At 45.9% G+C, this 26,692-nt stretch overlaps 1 protein-coding gene across 1 annotated transcript; it reads left to right on the forward strand.

Moving 5' to 3' along the window:
- The first annotated feature begins 225 nt into the window (after positions 1 to 225).
- On the forward strand, positions 226 to 26,469 carry SSC4D (scavenger receptor cysteine rich family member with 4 domains). Its single transcript, XM_087719077.1, has 10 exons — positions 226 to 347; positions 7,970 to 8,298; positions 13,179 to 13,250; positions 14,205 to 14,519; positions 18,779 to 18,862; positions 19,846 to 19,920; positions 20,929 to 20,931; positions 22,778 to 23,092; positions 24,637 to 24,714; positions 26,153 to 26,469. Exons 1-10 carry the CDS (start codon positions 226 to 228, stop codon positions 26,467 to 26,469), a joined length of 1,710 nt encoding a protein of 569 aa, XP_087575203.1.
- Positions 26,470 to 26,692: the final 223 nt, after the last annotated feature.

Here is a 26,692-nt window from a genome sequence, read left to right on the forward strand (position 1 = left end):
GAGACACTCCAGGTTGGGGAAGGCTGGTGTGTAAGGAAATTAATCTGGGCTAATTTGCATTAAAATACAACCTTCATACATTTCTCTACCATGTCAAGTTTCATGTCTTTTACATGATGAGAGAAGGGTGCCCCGGCACTGTTTTTCCCTCTTCCTGGTGTGGCTTGGCAGACGTCTCTTGGGAGAACATCGAAAATCTTCCACTTAATCCTGCAAGAAGCAGAAATGAACTTTGGACCTTGGCCAGGTTACAGGAAGAAAGATCAAAAGCCAGGACTCCGGGTACCACCTGCCTTACTGAGCCTGCCAACACTGGCTCCATTCTTCTTCCTTTTACTAACAGGTGAGTAATCCCCTCCTTGTCCTCCTCCTCCTCCGTTGCTTCTTATTATGCCATCCATAGTTATGAAATTAGATAGCATACAAATGATGATAAATGGACAAATGCAAGTAGTCCTTGATTTATTACCGTGATTGAGAGCAGAATTTCCAGAACATTGCACCCATTTTTGGTCGCCGCTATATAAAAAAAGATGTTGAGACTCTAGAAAGAATATAGAGAAGAGCAACCAAGATGATTAGGGGACTGGAGGCTAAAACATATGAAGAACGGTTGCAGGAACTGGGTATGTCTAGTTTAATGAAAAGGACTAGGGGAGACATGATAGCAGTGTTCCAATATCTCAGGGGTTGCCACAAAGAAGAGGGAGTCAAACTATTCTCCAAGGCACCTGCGGGCAGAACAAGAAGCAATGGGTGGAAACTGATCAAGGAGAGAAGCAATTTAGAACTAAGGAGAAATTTCCTAACCGTTAGAACAAATAATCAGTGAAGCAGCTTGCCTGCAGAAGCTGTGTATACTCCAACCCTGGAGGCTTTTAAGAAGAGATTGGGCAACCAATTGTTTGAAATGGTATAGGGCCGTGAGGGTGAACCTATGGCATGCATGCTGAAAGTGGCATGCGGAGCCATGGTGCCCGGCACGCACGGCCTTGCCTGTTTGTCTTCCTGGACGATCTGCTGTCCTTTGCCCGTGAAGCAGTGCCAAAAACTGGATGCGCATGTACGCCGGCCAGTTGATTGTCAGGTGTGCATGCGCACTGGAACCCGGAAGTTCGACTTTTCTGGGTGCAATCCCTTTGTGTGTGGCAGTGCTGAAAACCTGTCTGTGCATGCACGCCAGCCAGCTGATCATTGGATGTGCATATGTGCTAGAACCCGGAGGTTTGGCTTTTCTGAAGCGTGGCCCCGACAAGCGTGCCCGCATGCGCAAGACATTTCCATGCGACCTCTTTGGCACTCAGTGCCGGAAAGGTTCGCCATCACTGGTATAGGGTTTCCTGCTTGAGCAGTTGATTGGGCTAGAAGACTTCCCAGGTCCCTTCTAACTCTCTTGTTCTGTTGATTGCTAAGCAAGGTAGTTGTTAAATGAATTGTGCCTGATTTTTATCATGGTAAGCAAATCAGTGCAGTTAGGTGAACACTCCAAGGAGTGCATGTGCAAAAGTCCTTCCCTTGTCTCCATGTCCTTTAATCCACATCCTTTTTTCCTCCTCTGTCCTACGTGATAATCATCTTTTTGAATCAAATGGAGATTCTTAGTCATCCAGGTCATGGTTATCCCAAAGGTGCTTTTTTTCAAGAGGCAACTAGACTCTCTTATAACTTTCATTGCATTTAAAATAGGCAGTGGTCAGGCAGAGGTCCAGCATGGCACATATGTGATCTGGGCTGAGATTGGTCCTGCCACCTAAGGTGCTATCTTGTAGCCGTCGTTTCTTCACTACTACCATGACAGCTTCAGTTGTTGGAGTGCATGTGAAGAGGGAAGTCACATTAGAGGAAACCATGGTCTCATCCTGGTCCAGTTTTTCCAAACCTTGGTGGTGAAATCCTGTGAATTGTTGATGTGATGGGAGGTATTGCCAATTAGTGGAGCCAATAAGGTGGTTGGATGTTTTGCAGTGTTGTAGGTGACCAAGTTGATGCTGCTGACAATTGGTCTGAGTGGATATTGGGGAGTCGAAAGAAGTCCAGCTGCCTCTTCAAAAAAGCACCTTTGGGACAATATTTTTGAAGCCTTAGATTAGTCCTCCTTCATTTAAGCCCCCCTGTTATACCATATTCTATTCATAAACTATTCTCCAAAGCACCTGAGGGTAGAACAAGAAGCAATGGGTGGAAACTAATCATGGAGAGAAGCAATTTAGAACTGAGGAGAAATTTCCTGACAGTTAGAACACTTAATCAGTGGAACGGCTTGCCTCCAGAAGTTGTGAATGCCCCAACACTGGAAGTCTTTAAGAAGATGTTGGATAGCCATTTGTCTGAAATGGTATAGGGTTTCCTGACTAGGTAGGGGGTTGGACTAGAAGACCTCCAAGGTCCCTTCTAACTCTGCTATTATATTGTATTGTATTTGTAAACAACAGCAGAGCCTTTGTTCTACCTGATCATCCAAAAGAAATCAAATTCAAATTGTTGACCTCCCTCTCATCCCCTTGCTTTTCTCGTTGCTTTCAAGATTAGAAAACAGATTTTCATTTCCACTTTTATAGGAAATTCCCAAATGCAACGTCTAAATTTAGAACTGGGCCAAGTTAGTTAACCGTGCAAATGTGCCTGCAAATCTCAAGCATCTAATCTGTGTTTCAGGATCTTGAATAGGCACAGAATCGTAAACCTAATTCTCTCCCCCAGAGAAGGTAGAACTCAAATGTTTGAGGCTTGGTGATGGAAACTGAGCATTTGATGTATCTGTAGGGCAGATCATGAGGACTTAGAAAGAGGATGACTGTCAGATGATGTGCAGAAGCCTTATCCTCCTACTGCTCTGTAGCTATGATAGACTTTGCTTCCCCAAATTCCGGTCAAAGGTGAATCAAATGCAATTGTATGCCAGTATTTGGTTCTTCTCCATGTAGATGTTATTGCTTCCCATCCACCAAAAAACTCTTTGGAAGACTGGGGGAGAGCAGTCTTTTTCCTGGGTAAAATATAGAGGAGAAAATGCTGCTCTTATCTTAATAGCAAGAAGTTTTAGTAACTGAGAAAGTAACCTTGAATTAGACCCCATCTGCTGTTCTCCAACCATATTCAGTTTTTCTTGAGCTTAGCGCAACCAGAAGACTGTGAGTTCTAGTCTTACCTCAGTCATGAAAGCTGACTGGGTGACTTTGGGCCAGTGACTCCGTCTGAGCCCAACTCAGCTCCCAGAGGTGTTGTTGTGGGTAGAAGAATATTGTTGTGTTGGCTGCCTTGAGATACTTAAAAAAGCAATAAAGGCGGGATTAAAAAATTAACCAAATAAATACACTGGAGGAAAATGTGTTGCTCAGTTTTGACATTGGGCCAGAGGTGATCAATGTTTGCCTAAATTCCCTTTTTGCAGCCCACAGAGCTGCCTCTGACCATCGTTGCTGTAAATGACAGCATAATTTCCTGCCATATTGAGATCAAAAACAACTTGAAAAAGTTAGCATAAGCCCCAAAGTAAGAATATCACAGTTAGAAAGGAGGAAAAAAACCAACCCTAATATATCTTTGGAAAACTTAGCCCAGTGATGGTTAACCTTTTCAGCACCAAGTGCTGAAATTGGAATGCGTGCATGCGCACACAGGCCAGAGCACCAGAACCCAGAAGAGAGCACTGGCCAGTGCGCACCTGCGTGGTGGCCAGCTGCTCTTCCGGGTTTTGTCACAAGCATGCTCCCAGCCAGCTGCTCTCTTCTGGGTTCTGGAGCATGCATGCACATGAATGCACTGGAACCCGGAAGAGAGCAGCCTGCTGGTGTGCATGCATGCTAGACCAGCTGGATGGTGCCCATGCGCATGATGGAACCTGGAAGAGAAGCTGGCTGCCCCATGAGTGCCCACAGAGAGGGCTCTGTGTTCTACCTCTGGCACATGTGCCACAGGTTCCCCATCAAGGACCTAGCCTCACACATTTTCTGGCTTTTAGTCCCCCTCCCCCAATAATAAACCTAGTCCTTGAGCATGAAAAGATTGCCTATCCCAGCATTAAATAACCTCTGAACTCCATCACTGTGTAGTCCATTGTTGTTGTTTTTAAACTTGACAAGATGCAGCAGAATAACAGAGTTGGAAGGCACCTTGGAGGCCTTCTGGTCCAAACCCCTGCTCAAGCAGGAAACCCTACTTGGAGGCCTTCTAGACTTGATGACAATTGTATCTTAGAAATAGAAATACTATGGGGGTCAAGAAAATCACGGTGGGTTCCACAACCTCCCCATCAAAACTGCTCATCTATTAAACTGCAGATAAAAGGAGGGGGCTTCAATTTTATGATGGTAAGCACCATCCTGACTTTTCTAGGAATAATAGACTAACAGAGTTGGAGGGGACCTTGGATGTCTTCTAGCTAAACTCTATGCTCAGCAGGAAACCCTACACCACTTCCAACAAATGGTTGTCCAACCTCTTCTTTAAAACTTCTATTGCTGGAGCATTCACAACTTCTAAAAGGCAAGCTGTTCCAATGATTAATTGTTCTAACTGTCAGGAAATTTCTCCTTAGTTCTAGGTGGCTTCTCTCCTTGATTAGTTTTCACCCATTGCTTCCTGTCCTGCCCTCGGGTGCTTTGGAGAATAGCTTGACTTCCCCTCTTCTTTGTGGCTGCCCCTGAGATATTGGAAGACTGCTATCATGTTGTCCCTGGCCCTTCTTTTCAGTAGACTAGACATACCCAATCCCTGCAATTGTTCTTTGTATTCCCTCAAATGCGAAGAACAGTTCCCTCAAGGTCATCCTTTCCCACATATATACGTGACCCAACAAATGCGTGAACGACAAAAGCGCGCCGACAAAACCGCGGTGCTAAAACCGCGATGTCAAAAGCGCGCCGACAACAGCACGCCGACAAAAGCGCGCCGACAGAAGCGCGATTTAAGTTAAGGTAAAGTTTAGGGTTAGGTTTAGGGTTAGGTTTAGGGTTAGGTTTAGGGTTAGGTTTAGGGTTTGGTTTAGGGTTAGGGTTACAGCGCGCTTCTGTCGGCGCGCTGTTGTCGGCGCGCTTCAGCGCTCATTCGTCGGCGTGGTTTTGTCGGCGCGGTTTTGTCACCGCGGTTTAGTCAGGCGCGCTTTTGTCATTCGCGCATTTGTGGTGGAACCCATATATATGACCTCACCAGTGGTGGGATTCAAATAATTTACCAACCAGTTCTCTGCCCTAATGACCAGCTGGGTAGGTGGGGCTCGGTGGTCATATGATCATGTGGGCGTGGCCAAGTCAACATCACTCAGGTTGATGGGCACTTCGCCTTAGTTGTTACAATGGTAAAAAGGGTTAACTGGAGAGGCAGTTTCTGTACGCAGGGCAATAAAGATTAGGCTAGAAACAACACCAGAATGTTTCCTTCCTTACAGGATTAGCCCTGTAGAGTGGGAAAAAAACAAGATTTCTTCCAACAACCGGTTCTCCAAACTGCTTAGAAAGTTAACAACCAGTTCTCCCAAATAGATGCGAACTGGCTGAATCCCACCACTGAACCTTACCTTTCCAATATATGTACACATCCATACCTATATGTATGCATATGCATATATATATATATACATATATACATACATATATACATACATACATACATACATACATACATACATACATACATACATGTGTGGATTTCAGCTCCCAGAAGTCCCAACCCAATCTTTGTTGCTTTCCACTGTGTTGGGAATGACAGGTCCCAAAATTCCTTGTCATCCTACAGGAATGGGATTCTGGAATGTGAGTCATTAGAAGCTTGTAGACTGCTTGGTGGAGGATTTGCTAGAAAATTTTAGACAAATGTTTATACAGCCTGTTGCAAGTCTCAGCACATGTGAAAATCAGCAGAGCAGATGGAGAAGGGTGTCCAGGTTCAGTGCCTTGAAATGGGGCTATAATTGAATTTGCATGAACTTATATTATGTTTTTGTTGTTCTTGCAGCTGGCAGCACTGGGGCTGCACCGATGACCATTCCAGGTGAGACTTTGTTATATGGAGGTGCATATTTTTAAGTTCTGACTGAATGGTGGAGAATTCTCCACCATTCAGCCAGAACTGAAGAAGATTCTTGGATTGAGAAGCAAAATGTCTTCAAGAAAAAAAAGAAAACACAAAAATCCAGTTGCCTTTTGAAAAGAGCTCCTTTGGGACAACCATGACCTGGATGATTGAGAATCTCCATAGACATCCTGTCTGTGGAAGTCTGATAGTTCACCTGAAGAAATAGTGATCCACAAAGTTTGGGGTTGACGGCTCTAAACCTAGCAGCCACCCCAATTCTTTCCCTTGGTGGGTTGAGTCCAAGAAGAATTTGAACTTTTAATGGGCCCTAGCTATATTCCCAATACCTTTTCATTTTAGCAGATCTACTTCCCCTTAGCCCAACAATGCCTCGGGGTGCAATATGACCCTTAACATTCTTGAATGACCATCCCAAAAGATTTGAATGGATGCCTCAAAAAAACCATGAGATGCTCCCAGTAGAACTATTAGTTGAATGGACTCAAAAGGGGGAAATCTTCAGCATGCAGAGAATAATTATATCAACTGCATTTCATAAATAGGGTAGGCAAAATATCCTGTCACAGAATATTCCAACCCTGAAATTTGTTTTGGTGTCCAGCTACTTTCATAAGATTCAGAGTGGCCCATTTTGGGATTGGGAAGTTCCATGGTAGAATTTTGTTCCTGTGCTTTAATTACTAGCTGATAACTCGGCGTTGCCCAGGTATTTATAGATGTCGAAGCATTTGTCTGACAGGGAGCCATTGAGAGGAGCCTTTCTTCCCCCTATTCCCATGACCATCATACCTACCGTCTCCCTCCCCCCTCCCATATGCTCCTCTTTCTTGCCCTGGCACATTTCCCCAAATCCATCAGGTGCTTCCCCATTGGTCCACTGGAGGGCAAATGTCACAGTTGGCTTTCCAGAGGAAGCCGCGAAAGAACTGACATCACAAACAATTGCCGCTCTAGGACGCTGTGCTCGCTCTCCTTAATGGGCCAGGCATTCCAGAGTTATGCTGGAACACACACACTCACACACACACCAGGGGTGTCTTACCCCACCAGTATTTGTTTCCAGGGGGTAATTTGTCTGTGTACCAGAGGTGGATTGCTCCCAGTTTGACCTGGATCAGATGAACCAGTAGTAGCAGCGGCAGGAGGCTCTGCCCATCTGCCCAGATGTAGGAAAAAAATTAGAAACTCACCACTGCTGGGTATCAACTTTGGTTGAAATTGCTTGAGGTGTTCCAGAGTTATGCTGGAACATACATACAGCCTTTATATATATATTTAAAGTCACAACCCCTGGGGGAGTTAAATATATACCTTTCACCCTGGCTTCACTGATAAGGAGTCAAGCTCTGTAGCTCAATGGTTAACACATCTGCCTAAGAGGCAATACAGCACAGGTTCGATTCCCAGCAAGGGTATGGCTAGCTGATGAGAGCTAAATAGCTTGAAATAGATCTATACTAGTCTCCCTTTATTTATTTATCAGCACAAATATAACAAGTCTGTCCCCCCCTTCCTTTTGATTGTGAGCCGCCCTGAGTCCCCCCAGGGAAAAGGGCGGCATATAAATAAACAACCCAATCCAATCCAATCCAAATGTAATAAAAAGGCAACAGTAAAAAATATTGGGTTTCTGTCTGGATGGTCTCTTGTGACGAGCCGAAGGACAGAGAACAGAAGTAGTGATCTTCCTCCCATATTTGGGCATACCAGGGGTTGTGACTTTAAATATATATATTGTTTATTTAAATTAAATACAATTTTTGTCATGGCCCTGCGTAACTTCTTGATGCCCATCCAGTGCACCTTTTGGATTTAGAATCCCAATATATAAAATTAGCTCTGGTTGATGTGCCTGATCCTACCTTAGCTGCTCACCAGCCACGATGCAGCTGTTCCTCCCCCACTGAAGTCATTCTTCTTGAATTGTTCAAGACAGTAGCTCTGCTCTCTTCCTTCCAGAGGTACGGCTGGTCAACGGACGCACCCGGTGCCAGGGACGTGTGGAGATCTTCTACAACAATACCTGGGGCACAGTGTGCGACGACGACTGGGACATTGTGGATGCCAACGTGGTGTGCCGCCAACTCGGTTGTAGCCATGCCATCGGCATGCCACCCGCCCTTTCTTTTGGCAGAGGGCGAGGACCCATTTTTCTAGACAATGTGGACTGTAAAGGAAGAGAGGCAGCCCTCAGTGAGTGCAGCAGCCATGGATGGGGCATCCACAACTGCTACCACTATGAAGATGTGGCCGTCATGTGCAATGGTACAAAGGTTTGGGCCTGATGGATTGCAGTGGCGGTGGGGAAGGGATTGGTGTCAAAGTGGACCTTCCAACCCGATTGATTTGTTTCATTGATTGAACGTGTGTGGTAGATTTCAAGTGTCTTTCCTTTGGGACAGTGTTTCTCAACCTTGCAACTTGAAGATGTCTGGACTTCAACTCCCAGAATTCCCCAGCCAGCTGGCTGGGGAATTCTGGGAGTTGAAGTCCGGACATCTTCAAGTTGCCAAGGTTGAGAAACACTGCTTTGGGAGATTATGGTTCTGAATGCAGGTAGTGCTTGACTTACAACAGTTCATTTAATAAACGTTCAAAGTTACCACGGCACTGAAAAAAGCAATGTATGGCCGTCTTTCACCCTTACGACCAGTGGTGAAATCTAATTTTATTTTGCCACCGGTTCTGTGGGTATGATTTGGTGGGGGGTGGGGGGGTCATGTGACTGGGTGGGAATGGCCAACTTTTTGTAACTTTTTAAAGCATTTTTTTTTCCTGCCGGTTCAGGCGAATAGGCAGGAAAGAAATGCTTTAAAAAGTGTGGGGAAGCTTCTGAGGATCGCATGGTTCAGGTGTGAGCTGTGCGATCGTCGGAAACTTCCCCCCTGCTTTTTAAAGCATTTCCCCACCTGTCTATTCACCTGAACCGGCAAGAAAAAAATGCTTTAAAATGCGGGGGGGGGGGGGGGAGTTTCCGACGATCGCACAGCTCACAGCTGAGCCATGCGATCCTCGGAAGCATTTTTTTTTACTACTGGTTCGCAGAACCAACGACAGTCGTCCCTACTGGTTCAGCCGAACTGGGCAGGATTTCACCCCTGCTTAAGACCATTACAGCCTCCCCATGGTCATGTGACCAAAACCCAGATGCTTAGCAACTGGTTCCTATTTACGACTGTTGCAGACGTCATGTTTTAAGACCTTCTGACAAGCAAAGTCAATGGGGAAGCCATTGTGGTGCTTAGATCTGGCCCACGGGGCTGTCCTGGAAATAGCGAAGGACCGGCCCGCAATGCCTCTGCCAGCAGAAATGGCACTCGTGAGGGTCGTGCATGGCCCTTGCGAGCTCCATTTTCGCTGCCAGAGGGTTGCAGGAGGCCGCCGCATCTGAAAATGGAGTTTGGGAGCCTGTTTCCACTGGCAGAGCGCTCGGGTCACCACAGGCACCCACCCAACACAAGTGACATCAGGCTGGCCATGCCCACCCCGGCCACCCAAGGTCAAACACAACCCTCAATGAAATCAAGTTTGACACCCCCTGGAGTCAGGTTTCCTGCTTGGGTAGGGGATTGGATTAGATGACGTACAAGGGCCCTTCTAACTGTGTTAATCTGTTAGTCCTGAGTCACTTTTTTCAATGCCATAGTTACCTCAAACAGTCGCTAAACCGTGGTTGTAAGTTGAGGACTAACCTGTACCCCAGTCACCGCCAGAAACATCATACATTCCACTATGCCATAATGTGGGTTTCATTTTGGCTTAGTGTGTTACAGGGGTGTCCAAAAGTTGGGAACTTTAAGACTTGTGGACTTCAACTCCCAGAATTCCCCAGCCTAAGTCCACAAGTCTTAAAGTTCTGAACTTTTGGACACCCCTGGTGTATTATATGAACCTGGTCTGTTTCTTTTAACCAGATCTTCAACAGATAATCTTCTGTTCATTTCAAGGCTGGAAGTGGCAGAGAGAGTTCAGAGCAGATGCTATCAGCTTTGGGCTCTTTTGCCAGCAAAAGGTTTGGTGATTTCCCCAATTGTGCAAATTCAGTCAAGAATTGTTCTGCCCTCTCCTAGTTCCAATGCTGTATATTTCCCTGAGCCCCTCTTAAAATGGAACGCTTAAACTAGGACTTGCATTCTCATTAAGGAATCAGGAAGAGTTTGGTAGCATACAGTATTTTCCAAGTATAAAATGTTGTTCAAAGATATATGGTGCAGCTCAGGCAAGTTTATGCCTTTTAATAAAAATGTGTTAGTCAGAAAAAGATGCCATCAGTCTCCTGTTTTTCCCTCTGATGTTTCTCATTAAACAAAGTGCAGCTGGTTCAGTCTGGGCTTTCATCAATTATTAGGTAAAAGAAGAGGAAGCTTTGATTAAAAGAATGGCTGAATAATAATAGCTTTAGAAGCAAAGGAGAATCCCATGTTCAGAGCATTTTTAAACACCTCCTCTGAGTAGAGACTAAACTGACTAAACTGATCAGGACAGTGGCACAGTATGGGGCAGGCATCTTTTGAGGGAACGGAGCACAATGTCTTGGGCGCATTGCATGTAGAGAGAAACACGGATGTCGTGAATATAACTGTTACAAGCAAATATTCTTGAGGCTAGTGCTTGTGAGAAGGAAACATAATGGTAAGGTTGGTTTTGGTGCTAAGGAGAGCCAGTTTGGTGTAGTGGTGGAAGGCCTCAGTCCAGAACAGGGGTGTCAAACTCGATTTCATTGTGGGCCGCATCAGGGTTGTGTTTGACCTCAGGGGGCTGGGGGGGGGGAGTGTGCAGCTTGACGTCACTCGGGTTGGGGGTGCCTATGGTGGCCTAGGCTCTCTGCCAGCAAAAACGGTCTCCTGAGCTCTGTTTGTGGCTGCGCTGGCCTCCTACAACTCCCTGCCAGTGAAAATGGAGCGCGTGAGGATTGCCTACAGCCCTTCCGAGCTCCATTTTTGCTAGCAGAAGCACTGTGGACCAGATCTAAGCACCCCATGGGCTGAATCAGTGGTGGGTTGCCAATTTTTTTACTACCGATTTGGGTGTGCTCCCCCGTGCACATGACGCTTCTGTGCATACGCAGAAATGTCTGGGTGGGTGGGCGGAGCCTCCCACCGCCGCTACTACTGGTTTGCCTGATCCGGGCCGAACCAGAAGCAACCTGGGCTGAATCCGGCCCACGGGCCTTGAGTTTGACACCCCTGGTCTAGAAACAAGAGACTGAGGACAGTCACTTCCTCCCAGCCTTGGGAAGGAGACAATGGCAAACCATTTCTGAAAAACCTTGCCAAGCAAAGGGCAGAGGCTCATCCAGTTCCCAGAGTCAAAAACTGACTTTAAGGCATACGGGTGCATCCACCCAGGTGGCAGTAAGGCAGGCTCAAATACAGCACTGCCTACTAAGTTAAGAGTCTATAATGTGCTCGGCTCCCTTTTATAAGCACAGCATCTGATCTGCACAGGTCAGTGAGAAAAGAGAAAGGGATGAACTGGGAGATGAAGGAAGTGATGAAAATTTTAAGATGAGGAAGTGGGTTACAAAGTAAGATTTTCAGACAAGGAAAGGAATTCAGATTGCAGAATCCTTCCATAACTAGTAATCTGTTTTGGAGAATTGACCACAGCAAGATAATTTTTTTTTTCAGAGAGGAAGGGATAAGTGGAGAACCTGGTGACACCTTGAGATGTATCTCCAGGCAATATGTGATATGAGCATCACATTATGTATCCCTGAAATACCAGATATGTCAATTAAAAGCCTGGATGTCACCAGAATAATAATAGTAACATTGCCTATAGTTTAAATACTATTTCTAAGGCGAGCATAGAGTTGAGCTTCTTTCTTTCTTTTTCTTTTTAGTTTTTTGACTTTTTTTTTTTACATCAATCTTCCCCAACTGGTGTCTTTCAGATGTACTGACTAGGGGTTCTTGCAGGGCTGTCTTAATGCATGGGCCTGATGGGCACTTGCCCGTGGGCCCCCACGAGCATAGGGGCCCCATACTAATTTGTGTATGTTGGCCCTTCAAGGCACCTTGTATCATATAAAATTAATACTAACATGCAAATATATGTTTAACTTTATCGACCATTCACCATGTTTTTCGGAGTATAAGATGCACAGGAGTATAAGACGCACCAAGGTTTTGAAGAGGCAAATGAAAAAAAAGTTTTTGCACTCTGCAAACCTCCCAAAAACAGCCCGTTTTTGCGAAAATGGACCTGGTTTTTTTTTGTCAAAAAAAGGGCATGGATATCCTTTAGGAGGCTTATAAAGTGCTCCTGGGGGCTGGGGAGGGTTAAAATTGAGCAAAAAACAGCCCATTTTTTGCTCATTTGTGCTCTCCCCAGCCCCCAGGAGCTCTCTGAAAGCCTCCTAAAGGCTCTGCATGGCCATTTTGGTGAAGGGGGTGGGGTTTCAGGAGGCCAAAAATGCTGTATTCAGTGTATAAGACGGACCCAGATTTTCAGCCTCTTTTTTGCGGGAAAAAGGTGCGTCTTATACTCCGAAAAATACAATACATTTTTATTCCTGTGAGCAAAGGTGATATTCAGCCGGTTTGGACCAGTTCAGGCGAACCGGTAGTGGTGACCTGTGCCCGTCCCCCACCCGTCCCCCCCCAGTTCTATGCCGTCTTATTTAGCCACGTTTTCGAAGCTGTGTGTATGCATGCAAGCCCCGTGCACAAGCAAAGTGCATGCGCAGAAAACATGTACACTCACAAAGCGAGGGTGTGCGTGTGGGGCGAACCGGTGGTAAACTTCTCTGAAACCCACCTCTGTTTGTGAGTAGTTGTCATAGGGGCCCCAGTACACTGCTTTGCCCGGGGCCCATAATGCTGTTAAGACAGCCCTGGGTTCTTGAAATATATTTGAAAGGCACAAGTTTGGGAAGGCGGTGTAAATCCATCAAGTCAACCAACTATAATTTAAAATGGAAGTTGTAGGATCGTTGGTGCTCTCTGAGTTTGGTGGTTTTCTTGCAGACATTTCATTACCAAGCTAGGTAACATCATCAGTGCTAGCAAATAGAATAGAAGTTATAGGGCTTTGCATGTACAGAAGAAATGGAGGTGTGGCCCCCAACCATGGTGTCGGTATAATTATTCTATAGTTTTCTTGATCTTCATGCATCCGTATTTTTTTTTCTGTCTTTATAGAACTGCTACCCACACAATCAGCAAAAGATCCTGCCAGCAAAACAACCACAGTCCCATTGAAAGATAAGAAAAGTAAGTGCTTTCTGGATTTACTTAAGAAATCATCTTTAGCTGGCGTGCTTATTTATTTTTGAAAGGAAGGAAAGGATATTTGTCTCAAGGGCCTTATAATCTAACAAACAGCATATGGTGGACAGCATCTGAAAGGGAGGAAAATAGAAGCTAGGGGAAAGTATTCATTTATTTCAGATATATTTACTTAGGCTCAGATAGAGCAGTGCCTGGTAACTATAATGACTTTTTATTATAGGTACTCAATAGCCAGGGGTGGGCTTCAATAATTTCAGCAACGGGTTCTCTGCCCGGTTGCTGGGTGGGCATGGCCTAGTTGGCCTCCTGCACCACAGTGGAGAGGAGGGCATTTTCACCTTCCCCAGGCTCCAGAGGCTTTCCTTGAGCCTCTGGGAGGGCAAAAACTGCCTCCCCCTGGCTCCGGAGGCCTTCCGGGAGGCTTGTTTCCCCCCCTCCCTGAGCCTTCGTGCAGGGACTGCACTTACCTTGGGATGGAAGGGGCAGGGCAGGGTGGGCGGGGCCAGCGAGGGGTGGGATTTGGAGGTTTTTTGAATTGGCCATAATGTTAGCTACGGCTTCTCCCAAACCCGGGCAAACCCATAGCAGGCCAGCCTTGTCACTAGCCATTGCAATTTTCTGCCTTGTTCATGGAATTTTATAGTAGGGGACGAGAGAGTTCTGATGATCAAGTCTTCCATTCACTGCTACTGGCTTTTATTTTTTGGTTTGGTTTCTTTTTCTTAGAAAAAGTCAACCATGGCAGTGGAGAGAATTGAAACATTACATAATAGTGGGCCCTCAATTATAGGTGTTTTTTTCCAGGTCTTCTTGGTTCCCCCCCCCCCCTTTTAGTAGGCATCTTTGCCTCTTCCATAAAAAGAACTCATTCTTGCCCTCAAAAGTGACAAACAGAGCAAGGCAGATGATTGGGTGATCCTCTGGTCTCCTCCACAGGTGATGGGAGAATCCGGCTGGTGAACGGGGCTAACGCCTGCCAAGGCCGAGTGGAGATATTCTACAAAGGAAACTGGGGCACTGTGTGTGATGATGAATGGGAGCTGCACGATGCCAACGTGGTGTGCAAGCAGATGGACTGTGGTCGTGCGGTGGCCTACAGGACCAATGCCTACTTCGGCTACGGCACTGGGCGCATCCTCCTAGATAATGTGAATTGTGATGGAAATGAGCCACAGCTCTCCGCCTGTTTCAGCCTCGGTTGGGGCATCCACAACTGTGGTCACCATGAAGATGCTGGGGTCATCTGCTCTGGTGAGCAAGTTGGAAAAGAGACCTCAACCATCTAGACAAGACAGGCAGTTCCCAGAGGGATTTTGAATAATAATATAATAGAGTAGAGTAGAGTAGAGTAGAGTAGAGTGTAGAGTAGAGTAGAGTAGAGTAGAGTAGAGTAGAGTAGAGTAGAGTAGAGTAGAGTAGAATAGAATAGAATAGAATAGAATAGAATAGAATATGGTGTGTGCAAATTGTTAACTGGGCCAAACTTGGAAGATTCTGTTCTCTTCTTTGAATGATTTTTGTAAATGTACTACAAGTAACCTGACCTTGAAGCAGGAAACTCCAACTTTGAAACCGCTATTTCAAAGTAAAATAGGGTGACATTGACTGAAATGTTTTTTTGGGGGTGGGGGTGGGTAGAGACATTAGGCCCGTGATGGCGAACCTGTGGCACGCGTGCCAGAGGTGGCACATGGAGACCTCTTTGTGGGCACGCGTGCTGTCATCAGCTGGTCTTCTGGTTTCTGGTAAGTGCATGCATGTCGGCCAGCTGGTGTTTGGGTTTCTGGCACTCCAGTGCACGCAAAGTGCACGCAAAGTGCACGCAAAGTGCACGCAAAGTGCACGCAAAGTGCACGCAAAGTGCACGCAAAGTGCACGCAAAGTGCACGCAAAGTGCACGCAAAGTGCACGCAAAGTGCACGCAAAGTGCACGCAAAGTGCACGCAAAGACCAGCTGGCCAGTGCACGGATGCGCACTGGCCAGCTGGTCTTCAGGTTTCCGGTGCTCCAGCCCCAGTGGTGCGTTTCAAATTTTTTTATAACTTCTTCTGTAAGTGTAGTCTGCTTTGTGGGAGTGGCTTGCCGGCCATGTGACTGGGTGGGAGTGGTTTGCCAGCCATGTGACCGAGTAGGAGTGGCCAATTTGCAAAATGTGGTGAAACTCACTTAACAACACTCTTGCTTAGCAACCAAAATGTTGGCTCAGAAACTCTGGCATTTGAAGCACGCAAGTCTTAAAGCTGTCAATTTACAAGACCCTTGCACCCCTAACCCTTTAGAAAAAAAACCCCCAGGGGTGTTCAAACTTGACAGCTTTAAGACTTGTTGACTTCAACTCCCAGAATTCCTCCTCTCGCTCTTCATCTTGATGATGTGTGGACAGGCGGGGGGAGGGAGCTGGAACCGGTTCTAAACGATAGTTGCTCAAAATGACTGGGTCCAGAGACGGTTTCTTCAGGAGGGGTCTCAGCATCGCATCCTTTAAGAGGAGCGGGAAGGATCCCTCCCGGAGAGAGGTGTTAATTATCATCTGGATCCAGCCGCGTGTTACCTCCCTGCTGGTCGAAACCAGCCAGGAAGGGCATGGGTCCAGTATACAAGTGGAGGCACTCACCACTCCCATGGCCTTGTCCACTTCCTCAGGCGTGACAAGTTGAAACTCAATCCATAAACTCCGCTCAAGACCTTCCCCGGTACCTCAGCTGGTACCGTGCAATTGGAGTCCAGGTCTGTCCGAATCCAAGCGACTTTATCCGTTAAATACTGAACAAATTCCTCAGCTCTACCTTGCAAAGGTTCATCCGTATCCCTCCCTTTCAGGAGGGAGCGGGTTATCCTAAACAAGGCGGCTGGGCGCGATTCAGCGGACGCAATAAGAGCGGCAAAATGTGAACATTTTGCCGCCCGTATTGCCACGAGATAGGCTCTGATATAGGCTCTCATCAGTGCTTGGTCTGACTCAGACTTACTGGCCCTCCAGCGGCACTCTAGACGTCTCTTTTGGCGCTTCATCTCCCGGAGTTCCTCGGTAAACCAAGGAGCTCTCCTGGATCCGCTACCTCGGAGAGGCCGCAAAGGCGCAATCCGGTTTAGAGCCCCCGTCGCCGCTGCATTCCAAGCAGAGACTAAGGACTCGACCGGACTGTGGACGAGAGTGTCAGGTATCACTCCAAGGGCCGTCGGAAATCCCATAGGGTCCATCAGGCATCTGGGGCGGAACCACCTAATCGGTTCCTCCTCCCTACAGTGGGGGATTGGTTTCCGAAAGTCAAGCCTCAGTAGGAAGTGATCAGACCATGACAAGGGCAGGATCTTAGTACCCCTCAATTCTAGATCACGCCTCCACTGCTACAAGAGGAATACGAGGTCAAGTGTGTGACCCGCTGAATGAGTTGAACCCCGGATTACTTGGGTCAAGTCCATGGCTGTCATGGAAGCCATGAACTCCTATGCTCCATCAGAGCGTTCACCAAGCGTAGGCAGGTTGAAGTCCCCCAGCACCATAAGCCTGGGGAACTCTACCACCAGCTCAGCTACTGACTCGAGGAGTGAGGGGAGGGCTGTTGCAATGCTGTTGGGAGGTAGGTATGTTAACAGCAAGCCCACTTGACCCCCAAGGTCCAACTTCAACAACAAGGACTCACACCTGACAAGCTCTGGAGGAGGGATCCAAGAGGAACTAATGACCTTCGGACAATGACGGCCACTCCCGGTTGCGGCTGATGGAGCACCTGAAATCCCTCTGGGCACATTTCAGTGAGGGGGACCCCTCCCTCTGGGCCCAGCCAGGTTTTAGTAATACATGCCAGGTCTGCCCCCTCGTCTACTATTAGGTCCCGGACGAGGGGAGCTTTATGAACCACAGACCTGGCATTTAGCAACAACAGCCTGAGACCAGGGCCCTGACAATTCTCGCCATCTGGCCCTGGAGTGGAACTAACAGGGCCGGAAGGGGGGATCGCTGAGATGTAGCGGACCCTCCTTTCCCGGTAATTGCTAGCCCTGAAGTTCCCATCGTACCTTCCCCTCCCCATAATGACCGCAATGCTCCGGCCCACCCCCGCAACCGTAGACCCCATTTCCCCTCTCACGGCCTCCGCTCCTTCTGGCAGGCGATTTGAATCAGTCATACTAGGGTGGGAGGTAGGCCTGGGCCCCCCTACCACTTCTGCAATCGCACTCAGTGGAGGAGGTACCAGGTTATAATCCCAATCCTAACATACATACACAGCCACTCACCAAAACAGTCCCCACATAAGTCGATTAAAACACAAAAACTACAACAATAATGAGATTAAAAAAGTGGGTACAGACATCAAACAGGCACACCATACACACCACATTCATTAAAATCCGCGGAGCACTGCGCTAGTGTGATATAAAAGTGATGGTATGAAGGAGGAGGGAGAGCTGCTCCACTCCTCTCCCTTCCTCTAGGTCCCAGAAAGATACCCAAGGCCAAGGGTCCAAAAGTCGGTATTGTGCAGGGTGATTGTAGATGGAGGGGGGCTTTTTTTTTGTTCTTTAAGATAACATGTGAGTGCAGCTTTGGCGTAAGGAGAAAGCTCAAAGAAGCTCAAATGTCCTTTGCTTCACCCAACATGGAACAGTGTGGAAACAGAATTCCTAATTAGTTCTAATGCAGCTATGAGACACTAAAGCTATAGAGTAGCTTTCTCCCTGCTGGGGGCCTTTGCCATTTTTATTTCAACTCACTCCCCAGGGAATGAATTGAAATAAGTAAACCCCTAAACACAAACTAAGTTCGGCTTTGCCAGTTTGGGAATTCTGGGGATGACAATCTCCAACTCATTTGGAGGGTACCTATTTGCAGAATCCTGGTCTGGCAAAATTGAAAGGCTTTAACATATGATGGACATGAAAACATAGAACCTGTCCAGGGCATCCTTTGAAGGAAGAAGATTCTCAGGATGGAACACAACAATAGAAATGAACTCATATTTGGTTCCTACCTTCTTTTACTAGTAAGGAAGTTAGTTAGATCTAGATAAGGCTTCCCCGGCAGTCATTCGTCATGTCAAACCAGAGGTTTGTAAGTCAAAAAACTGTGGGTCTTGAACTAGGCATAGAAATGGCATTGGATAGGTTCTCACCAGAAAGTTTCCCATAATTAGCAAAGGTGTATTCAATTAACCCAGTTTTCTGGATTCACATGGCATTGATCACACAACTGGATTCACAAAATTTGCTGGTTAAGATGGGGTTAATTAATTTGTATAATTTTGTTTGGCATGCATCTATTATTAGATCTATTATAAGATTTCCAGAGGCTAGGTTGAAGGACACCAACCTTCTTTGTCTATCTCCTTATTTTTAGAATTATTAGAAATACCCTTCAATTGCTTTTCATTTAATATTTTAATGACCAAAATATAGTTCAGCGGAAATTGAGTGATGGCAATAACTCCTTAGCAGACAACAAGCTGGAAATGTGTTGCTGGCACATTGACTTGGCATGGCCAACCTTTTTTATTATTGTGTCTCAACAGGGTTAGGGACAACAACCACCATTATGCCAATCACTACATTAGCATTAGAGGATTATAAAGATTCATTCACCGATACAGTCACAGGTAAGAGGGGCCATGCCTATAATTTCACTCTCTATAAATCACAAAATTTGAGGGCAGGGAATGTGAGCCTGTTCTGACCTTAGCTTCCCAAGAGCATGAAGCAAACTCCTTGTTCCGACTTTTATTAATTTATTGTGAATTCTGCTCATTCACATCTAGCAAAGTCTTTCAAGGGAGGATTTACAGTCACAAACCTTATGTGGCTTGGAGAGTTGACAGGCCGGTATCTGCAAAACTTGGCAAGGAGTCTCAGAGAGTTACGAACCAATTAAGCAAATTAATTGTCTCCTGCAAACTCCACTCCATTCTGGGCATCTTAATTTCATAAGAATATTGAAAAAATGGAAAGAGCCCAGACTGGATGGCTTGAACTGGTAGGAGATTTGAAACTCAAGTTTGAAAGCGGGCAAGATTGAAGAAAATGGGGAATGCTGGGTCTGGAGACGCAACCATTAAGGGGAGATACAGTATGTGTTTTATTGTATTAATCTGTTTAGGTAATAATCAATGGACTCAATAATCCCCCTTGTCAGTAGGTAGGTAGCCCAACAATTTAAACTCAGAGAAAGATATTAAACTCAAGAAAATTAGGATTTTAATAATATCCTTGTATTTGATCATGGATCCATCTGCCTTACTCACAGGCTGAACTTCTTCAGTGTATGTTTTTAAACAGAGGCTAGAAGGCAGTGGTGGGATTCAGCCAACCAGTTGTTAACTTTCTGAGCAGTTTGGTGAACTGGTTGTTAGAAGAAATCATTAGGGCAGAGAACCGGTTGTTAAACTATTTGAATCCCATCACTGCTAGAAGGCTACTGTGGTTGTGGATTTTCTTTTTGACATGAGAGATTAGATCATCTTTTTCTTCCAATTCTGTGATTCTATAAACTGAGTTTAAACAACAGAGAATAGCCCACCTTCCTAACATTCATTTCACATAGATATCAGGGTGGGAATGCTCTCACAATTGCATGTCTTTGCAGTCACCGAGGATAAAATTCAGTCCACCTCTGAAACTGAGATGGCGATGACTTCAGCCCTTCTCCTGTTGGAAAAAAGTAAGTTTTTATACTCTTGATACCAAGAAACGTGTCCTGGATGCTATGCAAATATTATAGTATTGATCAGACATAAGTGTCCCTTTTAATTTTCACATTTCTGGACAAAAACCCAAAAAGTGTGTGTGTGATTCATCCTGGAAAAGTAGAAGTTCTCCAATACTTTCTTCCCCCAAGCCAAGGGGAAGAATTCACTCATGATGACTGAATTAAAGCAAGGGGACCCAGGTGGGGAAGGAAAGCTTAACAAAGTCAAGACAGGTAGAACAAGAATAGGAGACAAGATAGAGTAAAACAAGAAGCAAGGAGTGGAAGCTTGTCAGAGGGAGATCCAACCTGGCAATAAGGAGGGAATTCCTGACAATGAGACCTTTTAATCAGTGGGACATCTCTTAGAATTGTGGATAGTCCATCACTGGAGGTTTTCAAGAAAAGACTGGATAATGATTTGTCCAAGATAGCCGTGGTGGCAGAATCATTAGAATGCAGTACTGCAGGCTACTTGTGCTCACTGAATGCAGTTTGGCAGTTCAATTCTCACCAGCTCAAGGTTGATTCAGCCTTCCATCCTTCTGAGGTCGGTAAAATGAGGACCCAAATTGTTAGGGGCAACATGCTGACTCTTAAACCGCTTAGAGAGGGGCTGTAAGTCTAAGTGCTATTGCTATAATATAGCAATAGATCAGGGGTGGGTTTCTCGCCCCGTTCCAACCGGTTCGGTTGGAACGGGGCCGGCGGTGTCCTCGTGCACGTGCGCAGTGCACGCATGCGTACTAGCGCCTGTGCGATGCTCCAGCTGCTCCTGGAGGATCGCACAGGCACTGTATGCGTTCTGCGCATGCATGGAAGCGCAGAACTTATCAAAACCGGGTAAGGAGCGCGGGCGGGCAGGTGGATCCTTCGGCGTTCACGGAAGTTACTTACTTCCAGGTTCGCCGACCAACCAGTTCGTGGGATCCGCCGCAAACCGCCTGAAACCCACCCCTGCAATAGATATAAAAAGAAGAGGGAGTCAAACTATTTTCCAAAGCACTTGATGGTAGGACAAGAAGCAATGGGTGGAAACTAATCAAGGAGAGAAGCAACTTAGAACTGAGGAGAAAATTCCTGACAGTTAGAACAATTAATCAGTGGAACAGCTTGCCTCCAGAAGTTGTGAATGCCCCAACACTGGAAGTCTTTAAGATGTTGGATAGCCATTTGTCTGGAACGGTATAGGGTTTTCTGCCTCAGCCGGGGGTTGGACTAGAAGACCTCCAAGGTCCCTTCCAACTCTGCTATTCTAATAATTCTAAGTTGCCTCTTGAAAAAAAAGCACCCCTGGGGCAACCAAGCTCAGGCAGCACCAAGGACTCCTCAAATGAAGTCTATCTTTGAGCAGTGCCTACAGCCAATACATTTTTGTTTTGTTAGCCACTGCAAGGAGCTGGACCAGGGGCAGTGGTGAGTTCTGGATCCCGTTGCAACCGGTACGGTGCAATGGGGCCTGGCATCCACCACATGAACGTGCACAGCACGCACATGCGTACTTACCACCTGTGATGCTCCGCGACTCCTCCGCAATGCTCCAGCTATTGGCGGAGCGTCACACAGGCCCCGTACGCTCCATGCACATGCGCAGAAGAGTTCACATACTGGTAAGGAGGGCGGGTGGGTGGGCCCTCCGGAGTACTGTAACGGAACTGTACCCGGTGCTCCCGGCAGGCACCTGTACTGGGGCGTTCCCATTGTAACCTACCACTGACCAGGGGTCCTCAAATTTGGCAACTTTAAGACTTATGGACTTCAACTTCAGCTATGCTGGCTGGAGAATTCTGGGAGTTGAAGTCCACAAGTCTTAAAGTTGCCAAGTTTGAAGACCTCTGAGCTGGACCTTTGGCCTTGCACCTCCTGCATTTAGCCTAGAGACGTGCGAAAATCAAGATGAGATTCACAGAAGTTGTGAATTCTCCAACACTGGACGTTTTTAAGAAGAAATTGGACAACCATTTGTCTGAAGTGGTGTAGGTTTCCTGCTAAGCAGGGGATTGAACTAGAAGACCTCCAAGGTCCCTTCCAACTCTGCTATTCTATTCTATTCTATTCTATTCTATTCTATTCTATTCTATTCTATTCTATTCTAATATGAGGACTCCTCCTTTGGGCAGAGGGTTGGGCTTAAAGATCCCCAAGGTCCCTTCCAATGCTCTAATTGTATGATTCTAAGATAACAAATGAAGCTCTCTCCCATTTTTATGGGCCAAGCAGATGTTTAAAAAGGGTGGGGTTTCAATCATGTTGTCACAGCTGTCGTCTTTTTGTCCCCCCCTCCCCCAGCAGACCTTTACGAGATTCTTAAACAGTGAAAAATACAATTCCGCTACCTAGTAAGTAAATAGGTTGAAAGCATGAGTAAAATCCCTTTCCTTGAAAGAAATCTCAAAAGCAAATTCTTTTGCAACAGCTGGAATGACAGCTAGTACAAACCCGTGCAGGGAGAATTCTGGGATTGGCTTTGATAATATGAATAAATAAACCCAGGAAAGGGAACTGAGCGGGGCTGCTGAAACTCTTTCCAGTTCCTTTACGGTAGCAGTGGTCAAGAGACGCAATCCTTCCCCCCCCCCCCAATGTAATGAAGTAACGTACTGTGACTGTGTGTGCTTCTGCTTTATGCATGCCTCAGGAAGCAACGGGGTGAGCTGCATGTGTTTTGCTCTGGATTATGGGACCAGAAGGGAGATGGGAAGGGGTCTTTGGGAAGAATAGGGGAGCAACATTTCAAGCTGTTGCCCGGGTATTTCCAAATTAACTGCAACTCTAAAGATCGTCATTTTTGATGTCCGTTCCAGTCTCTTCTTTCTCCCACTCTGACCAGCAGGTGGCGGCATACGCCTGGCGAACGGGAACAGCAGCTGCCAAGGTCGCGTGGAAGTCCTTTATGGGGACTTCTGGGGAACCGTTTGTGACGATGACTGGGATTACCCCAACGCACAGGTTGTATGCCGCCAACTGGGCTGCGGCGCAGCCATTGGGGCTACCGTGCTGGGCTACTTCGGCTACGGCAGTGGGCCCATCCTTCTGGACAACGTGGATTGCATTGGCACCGAGAGTGAGCTGACCGACTGCTTTAACCTGGGATGGGGGCAACATAATTGTGGGCATCACGAAGACGCTGGCGTCCTCTGCAGAGGTGAGAGAGATGCAAGGGTCAAGGTTCGTCGTGGTTGACCCCACCCATTCGCTGCTTCAGGAGTGAAATTGCAGAGTGTATGGAGGCATACTTTACTCTTTGCTCAACTCCCTGCAAAATGGGTGTGTTTGTGACTGAGTGTCTGTATGTACGAAGTGGATCGCAAACCCCGTTTCAGCTTTCTCTCTGGAAAAATAAGCATGTTCTTGTTCTGCCTTTAATTTGCTGTTCAGAAAAAATGTAAAGGCTCAGTTCATGGGTGGGTTAATCTTCTTGTTGTTAGTTGCAAAGTTGTGTCTAACCCATCATGACCCCATGGACAACATTCCTCCAGGCCTTCCTGTCCTCTACCATCCTCTGGAATCCATTTAAGATCATGCTTACTGCTTCAGTGACTCCATCCAGCCACCTCATTCTCTGCCGTCCCCTTCTTCTTTTGCCCTCAATCTTTCCCAGCATTAGGCTCTTCTCCAGGGAGTCCTTCCTTCTCATTAGGTGGCCAAAGCATTTGAGCTTCATCTTCAGGATCTGGCCTTCTAAAGAGCAGTCAGGGTTGATCTCCTCTAGGACTGACTGGTTTGATCACCTTGCAGTCCAAGGGACTCGCAGGAGTCTTCTCCAGCACCATAGTTCAAAGGCTTCAATTCTTTGGCGCTCAGCCTTTCTTATGGTCCAACTTTCACAGCCGTGCATTGCAACTGGGAAAACCATAGCCTTGACTATGCACACTTTTGTTGGCAGGGTGATGTCTCTGCTTTTTCGTATGCTGTCTAGATTTGCCATAGCTTTCCTCCCCAGGAGCAAGCCTCTTTTAATTTCTTGGCTGCAGTGATCTTGGAGCCCAGGAAAATAAAATCTGTCACTACCTCCATTTCTTCCCCATCTATTTGCCAGGAATTGAGAGGGCCTGATGCCATGATCTTAGTTTTCTTAACGTTGAGTTTGAGGTTGTTGATATTTCTCCCGGAAATCTAGCATATGTGAAATTTTCAGACCATATTATGAGGACTCCATTTTGCTGATCCCCAAAGCATTTTCTTGAGTACTATGGCCAGTTACAAAAACTGTCATTTACCAAAGCAAAACTGCTAAGTTGCTCCAAGCAGCTCCTCTACTTGAGAGTATTTCCTGTTGCTCCAATTTTACCTTTGATTATTTTTTTCTGGGCCGGTGGGCTATAGAAGAAAGCACTCAGCTGCAGCCGTTCCCTGTTCTTACTTGTGGGGAAAGATTAGGGCACTTGGGCAGAGACCAGAGGCTAATTTGCAAACCAGAGGGGTGCTGGAGTTTATTGATTTGCTTGGCCTGCTTCCAATATTGTTACTTTTGAATCAAAAGGGTTTTTTTTTCCAAAAAAAAAGAACGCCAGGCCAGGTGGGAGTATGAGAGGGCCCAGAGGAGATATCTGCAGATGCATTGGACACCAGTCCTAGTTAAGACTGGGCTAAAACATGCCCTTAAAAACAAAGAATATTGTATCTCAATATTGACTAATTGAACATGTGTGCATTTGCTAGTCTGTGCCTTTTTTTCCTGGATGCCAGGTGCAGAAGAATCAGGGGCTTCCTTGCAAGAAGATACTTTTGCTACCACAACTTCAACCACCACTCGTCCCAAAGATGGTATGTAAACTTCCAGCTGCTCTTAGCTTGGGGTGTTGCTCTTCCCTTAGAGCAGGGGTGTCAAACTCAAGACAAATTGGGCATGGCTAGTCTAGTGAAGAGAAGGACCAAGGGAGACATGAGAGCAGTGTTTCAATACTTGAGGGGCTTTCAAAGATAGGAGGGGGTCAAGCTATTTTCCAAAGCACCCGAAGGCCAGACAAGGAATAATGGATGGAAACTGACCGAGGAGAGATTCAACCTAGAAATAAGGAGGGACTTTCTGACAGTGAGAGCAATCAACCAATGAACAGAAGTTTCCTTCGAAAGTTGTGGGAGCCTCATCACTGGAGGCTTTCAAGAAGAGAATGGACTGCCATCTGTCAGAAATAGTGTAGAGCAGTGATGGCTGACCTTTTCTGGACTAAGTGCCCAAAATGTGTGTACTTCCCTTCCAACTCTGTTCTGTTCTGTTCTGTTCTGTTCTGTTCTGTTCTATTCTACCCTACCCTACCCTACCCTACCTTACTCTACCCTACCCATTCCTATTCCTATTCCTATTCCTATTATTTCTATTCCTATTATTCCTATTCCTATTATTCCTATTCCTATTTTTTCCTATTCCTATTCCTATTATTCCTATTCCTATTCTTCCAATTCCTATTCTTCCTATTCCTATTCCTATTATTCCTATTCCTATTATTCCTGTTCCTATTCTGCCTATTCCTATTATCTCTATTCCTATTATTCCTATTCCTATTATTTCTATTCCTATTATTCCTATTCCTATTCCTATTATTCCTATTCCTATTCCTATTCTTCCTATGCCTATTCTTCCTATTCCTATTCCTATTCCTATTCCTATTATTCCTATTCTGCCTATTCCTATTCCTATTATCTCTATTCCTATTATTCCTATTCCTATTATCTCTATTCCTATTATTCCTATTCCTATTATTTCTATTCCTATTATTCCTATTCCTATTATTCCTATTCCTATTCCTATTCTTCCTATTCCTATTCTTCCTATTCCTATTCCTATTCCTATTATTCCTATTCTGCCTATTCCTATTCCTATTATCTCTATTCCTATTATTCCTATTCCTATTATCTCTATTCCTATTATTCCTATTCCTATTATTCCTATTCCTATTATTCCTATTCCTATTTTTCCTATTCCTATTCTTCCTATTCCTATTCTTCCTATTCCTATTATTCCTATTCCTATTCTGCCTATTCCTATTCCTATTCCTATTATCTCTATTCCTATTATTCCTATTCCTATTATCTCTATTCCTATTATTCCTATTCCTATTCCTATTCCTATTCCTATTCCTATTCCTATTATTCCTATTCCTATTCTGCCTATTCCTATTCCTATTCCTATTATTCCTATTCCTATTATTTCTATTCCTAATATTCCTATTCCTATTCTTCCTATTCCTATTCCAATGTTTAGGTTTTCTGCGACTGGTCAATGGCAGCCATCGCTGTGAAGGCCGGGTGGAGATCTTTTACCTGTCTCAGTGGGGGACGGTGTGTGACGATGCCTGGGATCTCAAGGACGTGAAAGTGGTATGTCGGCAGCTTGGCTGTGGAGGTGCCTTAGCGGCCTTTGGAGAAGCTCAGTACGGCCAGGGCAAAGGTTACATTTTTCTGGACAACCTCAAGTGCAAAGGAGATGAAACGTCTCTCCTGCGTTGCTCTCATATCCGCTGGAATGTGCACAACTGCGATCACTCGGAAGACGCTGGTGCCCTCTGCCATCTGCTGTGATGGAGGTAAGGATGGGAGGTCTGTTTATGAACCACACAGAAAGTGGCTATTTCCCTTTTTTAACCGTTAAACTTTGTTTCAAGCTGTTCCTGTCCTTCAGTAAGTACAAAAAAGAATACTGGTAGTCCTCAAACTATGACCCCCGTTGAGCCCAAAATGTCTGTTGCTAATGTTATGGCCCACCAGTGGCTGGCAGAGCTGGTGGCAGACTCAGACAGTGAGG

This window comes from Thamnophis sirtalis, unplaced genomic scaffold (assembly GCF_051295495.1).
Source record: "Thamnophis sirtalis isolate CommonGarterSnake01/CBP01778 unplaced genomic scaffold, rThaSir2_p1.2 scaffold_6, whole genome shotgun sequence".
Lineage (NCBI taxonomy): Eukaryota > Metazoa > Chordata > Lepidosauria > Squamata > Natricidae > Thamnophis > Thamnophis sirtalis.

Coding starts and splice junctions, on each gene's coding strand:
- SSC4D (XM_087719077.1), top strand. CDS start 226: ATGAACTTTGGACCTTGGCCAGGTTACAGGAAGAAAGATCAAAAGCCA. Junction 18,863..19,845: donor ATTCACCGATACAGTCACAG/GTAAGAGGGGCC, acceptor ATGTCTTTGCAG/TCACCGAGGATAAAATTCAG. Junction 24,715..26,152: donor CACCACTCGTCCCAAAGATG/GTATGTAAACTT, acceptor TCCAATGTTTAG/GTTTTCTGCGACTGGTCAAT.